General features: G+C 45.5%; 1 protein-coding gene across 1 annotated transcript; it reads left to right on the forward strand.

The window, feature by feature from the left end:
- Window positions 1-2,383: 2,383 nt before the first annotated feature.
- LOC133933288 (indian hedgehog B protein-like) lies at window positions 2,384-12,645 on the forward strand. The gene is made up of 3 exons (XM_062380281.1): window positions 2,384-3,163; window positions 6,643-6,904; window positions 10,619-12,645. Exons 1-3 carry the CDS (start codon window positions 2,864-2,866, stop codon window positions 11,314-11,316), a joined length of 1,260 nt encoding a protein of 419 aa, XP_062236265.1. The 5' UTR covers window positions 2,384-2,863; the 3' UTR covers window positions 11,317-12,645.
- Window positions 12,646-12,650: the final 5 nt, after the last annotated feature.

Consider the following 12,650-nt stretch of genomic DNA (forward strand, 5'->3'; position numbering starts at 1 on the left):
TGATGGCTGTTCTCCATTATTAACAAAGCAATATCAGAAAATCATTTAAGTCTAGTGCAGATGTTATAACTCTTATGCCTCCAGATCTTTTTATTTATATATTTTCTGCTTTAAAGCCAGTACATCGTCTGTGTTAATGTCTAAAGACGCATTTCGGAGCCGTGTCTTTCTTCCTGACCCCAGACTGACTGAGTATAATGGGTCGACAGCGGTCGATTGAGCAGCCTCTCTCCCTTTTTTCAGAGAACGGTGAGATGTTGACTCAAGGTGTTGCAGCATCTCGGGAATGCTATTGAAGCCTTATTTGTAAAAAGTCACTGTTTGTCTACACGGCTCCGAGGGATTTCAAGTGTTTCTGTATGAGTAACGTGATGGAGAAGTGGTTTCACTTTAGCTGGAAATTCAGCGTGAATAGGTAGTTTTTTATTAACGTTTCCAAGGAAAATCGTGGTGATCCTGTTCCGATTAATATCCCAGGAAGAAGTTAATATTAAACTGTTAATTCTTGTTCCTGTGTGGCGATGATTGATATTACTTACTATACTGACGACAAGATATGGTCAAAACTCTTATTATGATAAATATCATGATTTTATAATATCTGTAATGTCCTCCTTGGATTTAAATTGTCTTATCAAATCTTTTATTTCCCATCTGACGTGTAGATCAATAAAAATCATGCATTCTTATAACTTTGCACTTTCTCCAATTCCTAAATTCGTCATATTAAATTTTTCTAATTGATTGATAGTTTGCGATGTTCCAAGTGAAATTGCATCATATCTGTTGTTCCTCTGCTTTTCTTGATCTTTCATAAAAGTAAACTGATTAATTTTGGTTCTGTTGCTCGGACAAAAGAAGATATTTGGTTATTTCACAGATTTCTGACTTTTTTTTCGTTGGATCAATCAAGAAATCAGTCAGTACCAAGTCAATTTCCTCCTTCAGCATGAATGGATTATGAACTCATATGTTTCCATTTAACTAGTAGAACATTACAAGTTATAATCAGTACCACATTAACAGGAATGTCTCCAGGAAATTTCCAAAGAATTACCAGCAAACGTCAAGGGAATCAAGGAAACTCAAATTATGATCTATTGTTTGATTGTATTTAAAACCCTTTCACCCATTTCATTCATTAACTTTTAGACTTTAAGTTTGTCTTTAAATCTTGAAAAAGGACAAATAGAAAGTTATCATTTAGCTTCTTGCCCCTAAAAAAACGTCTAAACGGCCCCTATAGTGCTCAGACCCTAGTGTGGCCTTTGGTGATGGAGCAGAGGGCTCATTGGCAGAATTCACTGCCTGGCTCGGTACAGACATGTACTGAAACCTGAGATTTTCAACAATCACTAATTTCCCACATTAAGATCAATAAATAACATCAAAACCCAATCACATCATTTCGGGGGTTACAATTTTGTCTGGTTGTGTTTTAATAACCTTGTCAAACATCTGCTGTGAGACGTCACATTCAGTTATTTTTCGGCATCTCCAGTCAGTGGCAGTTAATATGGATTGAATATTATGTGAGAACAGGTAAATGATCTGCCCTTTCTAATCAAGAGATCCTTTAATTCATCTGCCTGGCTGTTTCATTAAACCTCCCTTTAATTTGGAAACTACATTGCACATGAAGCAGCAAATGTGAAGCTCCAACAAAAGCTTCATTATACATTGATGGTGATGTCCCACGATGATCCCTCAGAGAAATCTCTCTCCCTTCTGGTTCTCACCTTTTAGTATATTGTGATACTGTTAACTTCATGGAAATCCACTTGTCAACGTGTCACCAGCTGAGATTGTAAATCAGGCTTAGTTTCAGTACCGCACCACAACATAATAATGACAGACTGATCTTTTTCTCTTGAGGTTGTGGTTCTTTCCAAACTGGGCCCTTCAGGTGGTTTCAGGTGGTTCAAGGTCACTGTGAGGCTTCTGCAGAAAGAGAGTCAGATAGAAGAGTTGGTTTTATGCTCAGAGGTTTGTTCCTTCCTCACCTACAGCACAGACTGTTATGTCACTCTGGACCAGGTCTAAAATCTTTCAGAGGGTGGGGGGGGGGGGGGGGGGGGGGGTGAGAGTATCGCAGGTCTGAGAAGGGTGCACCTGCTCGTGCGTCTTGACTTGGAGACGAGGGTCCAAAGGACGGAGTGAGCGCGTGCGCCGGCCAGGACAGTCTCGTGGCTCGGTGTTTGTCTGTCCTCTGGGCTGAAACCCCGGCTGACAATAAACAGATGAAGGCGGCCGCGGGACCTGTGCCACCCCGATGGGAGGAGAGGACGGAGCAGAGGGCAGGTCCGGCAGGGCGCGGCCTTCTTCTTCTCCCGCGGCACCTCATCTGCACTGTAGTAGGATCTCTTCCATTTCCATTTCTGCCAACAGCCCTGCGCCACAGGGACGCATTGAGCACAAACCCGAGAGGCAGAAACCGCTGCGGGGACACCCTTTGACCGCCGTGCCCAACAGGCACAGACTGCCTACGCACCGCGCGCCTCCCTGTCTGTCTGTAGCCCGTTTCTCACAGCTCCGACACAGAGAGAGCGCTTTGAACCTGCCTGCCAAGATAAACTCACCTCGCCTATTTATGCCCCTGCCTCTGCGTGCACTCGGGACAGGAGGGTGTCAGCAGCGCACGGGACAGGTCCGGGTCATTGCAGCTCGTCTCTTGCGGCGCACTGGCCACTTTTACGCGCCGGGAATGGCGACTTTTGGGGACTCGGGGATGAGTCCTGCTACGTTACCTCCACTCTAAAATAGCCCAGGGGGACCCACGCGAGGGGACACGACAAGAGACATACAGCGGTGACAGTTTGGCCACCCGCCGGGGGCGAGGGTGACACACCGGCCCCGGGGCGGAATGCTACTCCCGACGCTGGTGACGTGCCTCGCCGGGTGCGCCTTTCTCCTCTCGCCGGTCAGCGAGGGCTGTGGACCGGGTCGAGGTTATGGCAAGAGGCGGCCGCAGAGGAAGCTTGTGCCGCTCGCTTACAAGCAGTTCAGCCCCAACGTGGCCGAGAAGACTTTAGGGGCCAGCGGGAGATACGAGGGGAAAATAACGCGGAACTCTGAGCGCTTCAAGGAGCTCACCCCGAACTACAACCCCGACATCATCTTCAAGGATGAGGAGAACACAGGTGCAGACCGCATGATGACACAGGTAACCCCGCCGGCTGCCGTAGTGCCTTTTAGCCCTTGCTCTTTCAGTTCTAGAAGAGACTCTCCTGCGCGTTATGGTGCACTTTGCCCAGGCTTTAAACGCGTGGACGCTGTTATCTATTTTTCCCGTATTTCTTGTTGACCCAAGGCTCGTCACTGCAAAAACAATCATTCTTGACAAAACAAATCTGGTTTATCACGCTGCTCCAAACGGATCTGAACGTGTTAATAAGAGAAGGTGTCATTTCTCCTGGATATCCACTGATTTTGATTTTCAGAGGCTGCTTCACAAGTCCTTCTATCTATCTCGAATGAACGCGGTTCTCAGATGGATTTTCTTGCAGTGCTGCTCTTTGGAAACAGCGATTACAAAACCTCTCTGTTTGCACAAGTCATTGTCCAGTCGATTCCCAAACACCCCGGCAGCTTATTGTCTCAGTTCGTGATCGGAGCGCTCCTCGTCTGTGCCACATGAACTTTCAGAGGTCCTCAGTGGGCAGGCCGTGCGTAAAAACGAGGGCAACCCCGCGTCTATATGTAAAAGTGGTCGCTCTTAATTAAAACACTGTGTCCTCTGTTTTTCAACATGTTTTCGGTGGTGGGGTGCAAAAAGTAGTATTTGGTTAGAGCCCGGGTCAAGCGTGTATGATGTTTACCGTTTTCGTCTAAGTCCGACTGGCCAGGGTTAACAGTCGCCTTTTGGACTGTCAGATTTTTTTACGACACCGCTACTGATGTGGCGCAGGGTGGAATTTATTTGACTCCCAATTTCCCCAGGAATAAAGTATTTATATCTGGCATTTCTGACCGCGGGCTTCCTCCCCGAGCGGCGGCGATTATGTCCACAGACCCACGTGGGGAATGAGAGCGCACAGTCCCCCAGTCTGGAGCTGTCACCTCTCTGCTCGCACTACAAGAAATATATCCCCCCCACTGCAGCCTGGTTGAAGTGAGAAATGTAAAAGATAACGCCTTTTAAATGCAAGAAGCAAAGATGTGCAAACAGGGGTTGAGTGTCTTCGAAGTGTCAAATGCAAAGAAATAACAAAATTGAGAAGTTCTAACCTGGAGAAGCCGCAGAAATGCAGCTGCAGGAAAAGTAGGAACCGTTTCATTTGAACCTTGTTCGTGAAACAAAAAAATCCAGGCAGCCCTTAATGAGAAGCTTCTCCTCCGTACGGGACATTTTTTGCAGCGCGCACCCAGAAGCCGCCGCCGCGCGTCAGCGGCGCTGACCTGCACACAATTTATGGGCTCCAAGCCGCATGAGACAGCCTCCTGTTTGTCTTTTGCTATTCCGTGTTACTTTTTGTTTGTTTTCGCAGTTCGCCGTGTGCAAAAATAGCCCACTTCACTTGTGTCGAAGCCTTAATTATACAGATTTTTTTTTTCTTCACCCCTTTAGTTTTTATTCGCCTTTTCCTGGGCGCTTCGTGCTGCACATACTGACGCGACTGTTTAGGGGCGAAGACGCAATGCAAAAAGTGTCCACTCTTCACATTTAACTTGCACATGGATGTTGCATTTACCATTTTAAAGCTCACGCACGGAAAAGCTAACCCTCATTAATTTAGGGGGATTTCTTGTAGGGATGATGCGTAAAACCTCGAAGATCCCCCCTTTTACGCATAGGGCGTTTGAATTAAAAGCTAAAAGCAGACTGGTTTGATTTTAAATAAAAACACCGGTGGTTTTGTCCCCTAATTTAAAGAAAACAAGCCTTTTAGACGCCACATGAAACTAAACGAGCCGCTCAGAGGGACACTTCTTGCAGCGCGGAGGTGTGCATATAGGCGCATGTTGTCAGCCCGCGCGTCCAATGTTTGTGCAGCCAGCGGTTTAGTGCCGAAACCGCCCCGACAGAAAACCCCCGTCGATCCATATACCTTGAAAGGGGAAGCCAGCTAAATCTATCGTCTGATTTATGAAGTCCACCTCGTTGCTCTGACCGCAGAGAGAAAACACGAGACGTTAAAATCCACAGTGAACACCGTGAAAAGGCATCTGTGGCCACGGGGGCCGCGAGCTATTCTTATCACAGCCAACATGGAAAGAGACATTTATAGGGTCTAATCCCCGTTTTCAGCCCTTAATTGGGGCAGATTCAGGAAACGTTGCATCACTGAGACTTGCATTCAGGGGCTGTGCGTATAGCTGCAGAATGACCTCCAGTCATGCGAGCTGGGGTTGTTCAAACTTTAAAGGTCTCACTGCGAATTCGGATAAAACTGTCGTCCCTTCACATGTAATCAGATACGTTCTCTGCTAAATGTATTTTGACATTATAAAAAGCGGTCATAAAGAGGAAGTGAGCAGACAAAGTGTTTCAATTCACATTTTACAAATGATAAATGGAATAAAAGAAATACCCGACCAGAGCCAAAATGCATCACCCCTGCAAACTCAAGTCAGAATTCACCTTAAGAACCTGCTAGTTTGGATTTTGGACAATACCCAGAGTCACTATCTCATTATATTCATGCAAAGCCCTCGTCCATTGTTGAATCAGGTTCGATTGAAACCCAAACTTTTCCTTTTCTTGTCATTTCTGCCCAATCGGATCGATCAAATCGTGATATGTGACCTTTCTGCCTTCATGGGAAATAGCCGCTTCACGCCAATCAATGTAATTCTCCTCCCACTTTTGTCATTTTCTGTTTAAGCCTGTATTGAGAGTGACGCCCTGACAATGCCGCCTGGGTGTGGATCAGATAAACGGGGCGGACTGGAGGATTTATTTGCGTCAACGTGGGGCGGGCGGGAGCCGAGCAAGTCCCTCAATGGGCCCTCTCACCTTCTGTTTGCTCACCCTGACCAGACTCCAGGTTTAGAGGGACGCTGAGGACCTCTTGTTCATGTAGCTGTCACCCACTCCCCCCCCCCCCCCGACCGCCACCCCATAACCTCACAGTCCCCCCTTCAAACCCTCAACCCCCCCACCCCCTTCCATCCCCAACATAGCTTCTCGTCTCCCTTCGCTCGCCACAGTGAGCAAACATCAGGCCGAGGTGGGACAGCAGGGGTGCATTGTGGGGAAGCTGAAGCCACAGACAAGGGGGAGAGGGGTGACTGGGGTGACGGGGGGGGGGGGTTTGGTGAAGTGGATGGATGCAGGGAGAATGGGTCTTTGTGAAGAGTCAGGCTCTGAGTGCAGCAGCAGCAGTAGCAGAGAGGGGGGTGGAGCTTTAACTTCTAAAACATCATAAATTTCAAGCAAGCTGCAGGAAAAAAGTACAAGGGTCGAGTCTGTGACAACACCCTTAAATAATGTGACAGGAAGACGTCGCAGATGGTAATCTATTTTTTTATTTGTCAGGGTGGAGGAGATTTACATTCTTTGGATCACACAATCACCAAACCTCACTTTGAATCCTTTGCGAGACGCTAAACGTAGACAACCGTATTCCCCAAGTAACAATCACCAGTCATAAAGTCCCTGATTGTAATACAGGGACTGTCCCTCTGTCTCCTCTCCTGCAGCGCTGCAAAGACAAGCTCAACTCTCTGGCCATCTCGGTGATGAACCTCTGGCCCGGGGTCCGCCTGCGGGTCACCGAGGGCTGGGACGAGGACGGCCACCACTCGGAGGAGTCGCTGCACTACGAGGGCCGAGCGGTGGACATCACCACCTCAGACCGGGACAGGAACAAGTACGCCATGCTGGCGCGGCTGGCCGTCGAGGCCGGGTTCGACTGGGTCTACTACGAGTCCAAGGCCCACATACACTGCAGCGTCAAGTCAGGTGAGAGGCTGCCGGGCGTTCGATCGCGTGACGTATATTTTTTCAATCGAAGGAAGAAAAGATCCAGCGGGTTCTAGTGTCAAGATGTCTCTGCACGTCTGATGGCAAAAAAATACACTGAGGAGGTGTGACATCCACTAGAGGGCAGCGCAGGGTTGAGAATAACAAACAGGGCGAGGGTGGAGGAGGTTGTGACGACGTAACTCTCACGAAAGAAACTAGTCCTCTACCTTTCATCCACCTCATTTCCCACCATTTCCTTTAAAACGAAATAGACCCTTGATGAGATGGAGCCATTTTTTATTCGGAAAACATTTAATTAACAGAAAACAACATATCATGCCAAGGCAACTAACTCTTAACATTTTAATCGTAAGGATGGAAACTCCACACACTTGGATAATGTTAAGAAAAGACGGCCTTGGTTAAGAATCGTCCGCCAACCCGACCCCATGCTGGACACATGGTGGCGCTGTCCAAGAAACCAACGCCTTTTCTCCTGAAACTTTTCAGAGTTTGTGCTCATGCGGGTCTGGGCTGGTGCCGACGGCTTCCAGTGGGAAACCATAGCCTCGTAATCTGAGCGGGACGCCGACGAAAAGCTCTCACTCTCTCCCTCCCTACTCAGCTCTGATATATTACTAATCACATTACAAGTGTTTTCTCGGCAGTGAATTTCCACTTCATGCCCAAAGCTTTAGCGCTGAGACGTCTCAGTGGAGTGATTTTCTGGTTCAAGGTTCAGAAACTCCACAGCAGCTTTTTAACATAGATCTGCCTCTGCTGCCCTTTTATTTTCCTTCTAACAGTTTTTATTTCAACCCCTGATCACTAACTCCTTTCTTGTTTGCATAAAAGTAAATGAACGCTTGCTCGCTCTTATATTTCCCCTCCTTCCTCCTCTTCCTCTTCTTCCTCTTCTCTCTCATCAGCCACTCACCCCATGTTTTCTCAGATTGGCTTGTTTCTCGTGGCTTCCCGGCTTCCCTCAAACAAACGCAGGCTCATCTCCTGCACGCAAACACACATCTGCTGATTTCAGAAGGTTAGGTTAATGAATGCCTGTTTATGGAAAGTTTCCCCATCCTGAAAAAACTTGTGGTTCAACAAACACAGATTGATTAGCTTGAAGACCGAATGTCCAATGACATAAACCTGGCTGTTACATTTCAAACTGTGAGGTACACTCTGTAAAGGATTTCAGCACTAAAAGGAAATGAGGACGGTTTCATCAATAATGTAAAAAGTGCAATAAAGAGTTTTGAGGTACATACATGGAAGGAGGGTCATTCCACAGCTCTTCTGTGAATATAGGGGGTCTCTCTGCATCCGGACTAATCAGACACCGGATAGATAAAGATTCTAATCCATTTGCAGGGAAACTGGGGGACCCTACATGTAACCAATACCCCAAATTTCTATAGTTTCCCAAGATTATGGCAGAAATCAAGTGGCATTGGGCCTCGTTAGAGAGTCTTTGACCTTTCCGAGTCTCATGTACGTAGCCGATCATAGAATTTAAGATTGTTATCACAAAATTGTAACACAATCAGCTGTTCTCTGGGCCGCCCTCCAGGAAAGCCCTTTTGTGGAGACGCCCTATTGGTTTAGCTCCAGTCCTGTTGCTCACATAGACGTCGTCTTGCATGTCGCTGTGGTTCAGTCTCATTTTCAGAGAGTCTTACACCCTGATCTGATCCCAACACTATTCAGCCCACATGTTGTTACGAGAACTCTTAGCCGCTGCTAATGTCTGCAGGTTATTTTTGTTGTTGATGCCGGGAAAGTCGGTCAGGACATCACACATTCTACATATTTGATTTATCTGCCGCTCATGACGACGTACAGTGTGTATTGGGAAAATGTGCAGCCAGTATGAAAAGTAATGCAAGCGTGTGAACGCACAGACGTGCAGAAAATCGCACACTGCTGTAAAAATGAATCAGAATTTAAACACCCACTTAAACACGGCCTGACACATTTGACACCGAGTGGTAATGAGATTTTTCCTTTTTCTTTTCCCCCCCTCTTTCTTCCTCCCTCCTTTTTCCAACTGTATCTCCCTCTTCCCTTCCTGTGTCTCCTCCTCTCTCCTTCCCTCCCAGATCGGGTTGCGAGGGCCCAGTCCTTGTCTTGATCAGAGGGGCAACCAATCAAGTTGGTATTTTATTGTTCTCCCTTTTTTATTTTTTATTTCGCCTGTTTTTCCTCCGTGAATTCCTCAAAACAAGGCAAAGTAGAAGAAATCCACCCAGATGAAGAAAGGTTGGAACAACTGATGAGCTCCCAAACAACATCCTTAACTTTAGGGTGGGGAGGGGGCAGCAAGAAGAAGCAGCCACTAGGGGGCAGCACAGTTCCAGGACCCTGTAGATGGACTGGACTGAGAAACGAGTGCGACTGACGCACAAACTCTCAAAAATGAGAAAAAGGAATTAATAGTCACACCATTTCACCTCTGACCTCCATATCAGCATGATGAGAAATATTACAAACCAGTATATTAGATTTGTTCTTGTTTGATGAGAAAAAAGAAAGTCTTTTTTTACGTTATTTGTCAAAATTGTGACCTTCTAAGTTACGATTTAACTTATCTTGATTTACAAGGTACGACTTCCTCTTATTTATGAATGATTAAAAAAATGAATAGAAGCTATGCATTACACATGCTGGGAGCTGTAAAAAATATTAAAAAAATAAGCAAATCCATACAATTATGATCAAATATTTAGCAAATTAAACCGTTTATAGTGATAAAATAACAACAATTGATATTGTGATGAAATAAATAGACAATCATAGAATAAAAAAATACTTGCGCATGCAGGAGATGTGTTTTAACCATGTGACCTGCGTGTGGACCTCGGTGTGGACCCGTCAGATGATTAACCTGCCGCTGAGTTTCCTGCTCTGCTCCTTCCTCCTTCACCTGACTTATCTTATCACCTGGCCTTGACTTTCCTGCCTTCCCCAAATATTTGTCTCGCGATAGACTTGAGACAGTCCCCGAGTGTCACTGTCCAGGGCCTGGACACATTGTGTCACACACACACACACACACACACACACACACACACACACACACACACACACACACACACACACACACACACACACACACACACACACACACACACACACACACACACACACACACACACACACACACACACACACACACACACACACACACACACACACACACACACACACACACACACACACACAGAGCTTTAACCCGGCAGCTCAGTTATTGTTCTTTTTATGTCCCGTGTCAGGAAAGAAAAAAGTCAATATTTAGCTAAAGGGAGTTAGAAAGATTATTATGTTTACATGCCCTTTTCCAGAAGCTCATTCTTGCCAAAAACATTAATAAAATTGTTCCTTTTTTTTCTACAATCAAAATGATAGTAGTCATAATAGGCAAGATCTTCTTCCATTTTGATGTCAACCTTTCCAGATATGAAGCCACACTTATAACTTTTAAGGTCAAACTGGTTTGCAAAAAAGGAAATCATTTAAAGATGACAATTGTAAAATAATCCTTTCAAGTAGTCAGAAATATGATTTAAGATCAGGATTAACAGTTCAACTGTCTCATACACGGAACACACGATTTATATGTTGTCCTTTTTCTATTTTCCTGCCAGGAATGAGCACTTCAGGAGTGAAGACATCTTCTCTAACCTTCCCGTCTGTCTCTTTGTCTTTCAGACCACTCAGTGGCCGCCAAGTCTGGAGGTTGTTTCCCCGGCGAGGCTTTGGTCACATTGGAGAGCGGCGGTCAGAAGCCCATCAGTGATCTGCAGCCTGGTGAACGGGTCCTGGCCTCGTCGGGCAGCGACGGCAGCGGTGAGCTGGTTTACAGCGAAGTCCTGACCTTCCTGGACCGTGACCCAGTGACCCGGAAACTTTTCTACACTCTGCAGACTGAATCCAGGACGCAGCTGTCTCTCACCGCCGCCCATCTAATATTTGTATCTGAGGGGAACTGCTCAGAGGGGGCTGTGCCAGCCCCTGGCACCCTCAGGACTGTGTATGCCAGCGATGCCAGGCCGGGGCAGTGTGTGCTGGTGTCAGAGGGAAAGCCGGGGCAGAATCACAGAGAGGGACGTCTGTCTCAGATCACGCAGGTCACCCTGAGAGAGAAGAGGGGGGCGTTTGCTCCGCTGACCCAGCAGGGGACAGTGGTGGTGGACGGGGTGGTCGCATCCTGCTACGCCCTGGTGGACCAACACTGTCTGGCTCACTGGGCCTTCTCCCCGCTCAGGCTCATGCACAGCTGGGCCGGCACTACTGGACCCCACGGTGATGGGATCCACTGGTTCTCTCAACTTTTACACTGGCTTGGGAGGCTTCTGCTAGACTCTGGTCGCTTCCACCCGCTGGGCATGGCCCAGGACGGCAGGTGAAGGAGGAGACAACAGGTTCAAACGGACAGAAAGGAACCTGAACTCCTTCACCTTTTGAGGGACATGGACCCCAAATACAAACCTGTAAAGCTTAACAGGAACCATGACCAACTACCTACAGGATGGGAGAAGTTTGGGTTCCTGCTGAGGCATTATAGGGGGGGGGGGGGGGGTCTGTGAACTGATACAGATGAATTCCTCTAAAATAAGAAGATCTCAAGAAGAATATGAGATCACTCAGAGTCTGAATGACCTCAAAACACGGGGGTATTGACTTTGTACCCTTGAAACACTATAAGACAATAATCCTGTTATTAATCCTTAATTTACCCCAGAAAACACACTAAGCACCTTAATTTAAGTAGAGATTGTTTGAATTTGAAAAACTAAACACATTAAATGTTTGGGATTGTGTCTAAGGTATTTTCAAGTTCAAATAAATAACATTTTGAGGGATTCAGGACAAAGGATTGTTGGTAAATTAATGGACTGTACATTTTATGAGCTTTGTTTGTGGATTTAATAGATTTGAGGTAATCATTGAGTTAAAAATGTAAGCACTTTTAAGTTGAGGAATAGCCTTTGTTTTTATTGGTCACTGTTAAGGGGTTCTTACTCCCTAAATACCCGTAAACTGTGCCGCTAATCTTTTATAATTAATTATAAGCATCACATTCTAATACCAATTCATTGCAAAATGGTTAAATCCATAAATTTGAACATAAACTGGGGTTTCAGTAGATTTTGTGAATGATTAAAGGGGTTTGAAGTTTGTCGATCACATTTAAGGTGTTTTCACCCCTCAGAAAAACCCAATTTAAACCCATTTAAAACCATTAATATAATATGGTCCTTGAATGTATAGATTATTTTACTCTTAATCTGGGGTAATTCTTTTAAATACATGAATATTAAGTAAGAACTCAATTTCAAATGTCATTCATTTGTACCTGAAGATGAAACTTCTAACTTCTAATAACAACTTAAGAAGTTTGGCAAATTTAAAACCCTTGAACAACACAGGTAATGCATTAAGAAGATGATGTATAAAATGAATGGTTAAAACCCGTTATAATACCCTGAGTGTGATAACATTGAAGTGTAAATCAATGGAGTTTCAATATGAATTTGAGGGATTTTGTTTGATAGTGTCCATGGAGATGTCGTGCTGTCACATTACTGCTTTAACACAGAGGTTATAGAATAAATGATAGTGTATTTAAGTGTTCTATTTGTTTACCAGAAATCCTGTAATGTTTTATGGAGTTATTGTGGGTGAAGAGATATGAAAAAAAGATTTATTTTTGAAATTAAATTATATGGAAATGAGATAT

The sequence above is a fragment of the Platichthys flesus genome, chromosome 22 (genome assembly GCF_949316205.1).
Source record: "Platichthys flesus chromosome 22, fPlaFle2.1, whole genome shotgun sequence".
NCBI lineage: Eukaryota > Metazoa > Chordata > Actinopteri > Pleuronectiformes > Pleuronectidae > Platichthys > Platichthys flesus.

Coding starts and splice junctions, on each gene's coding strand:
- LOC133933288 (XM_062380281.1), top strand. CDS start 2,864: ATGCTACTCCCGACGCTGGTGACGTGCCTCGCCGGGTGCGCCTTTCTC. Junction 3,164..6,642: donor CAGACCGCATGATGACACAG/GTAACCCCGCCG, acceptor CCTCTCCTGCAG/CGCTGCAAAGACAAGCTCAA. Junction 6,905..10,618: donor ACACTGCAGCGTCAAGTCAG/GTGAGAGGCTGC, acceptor TTTGTCTTTCAG/ACCACTCAGTGGCCGCCAAG.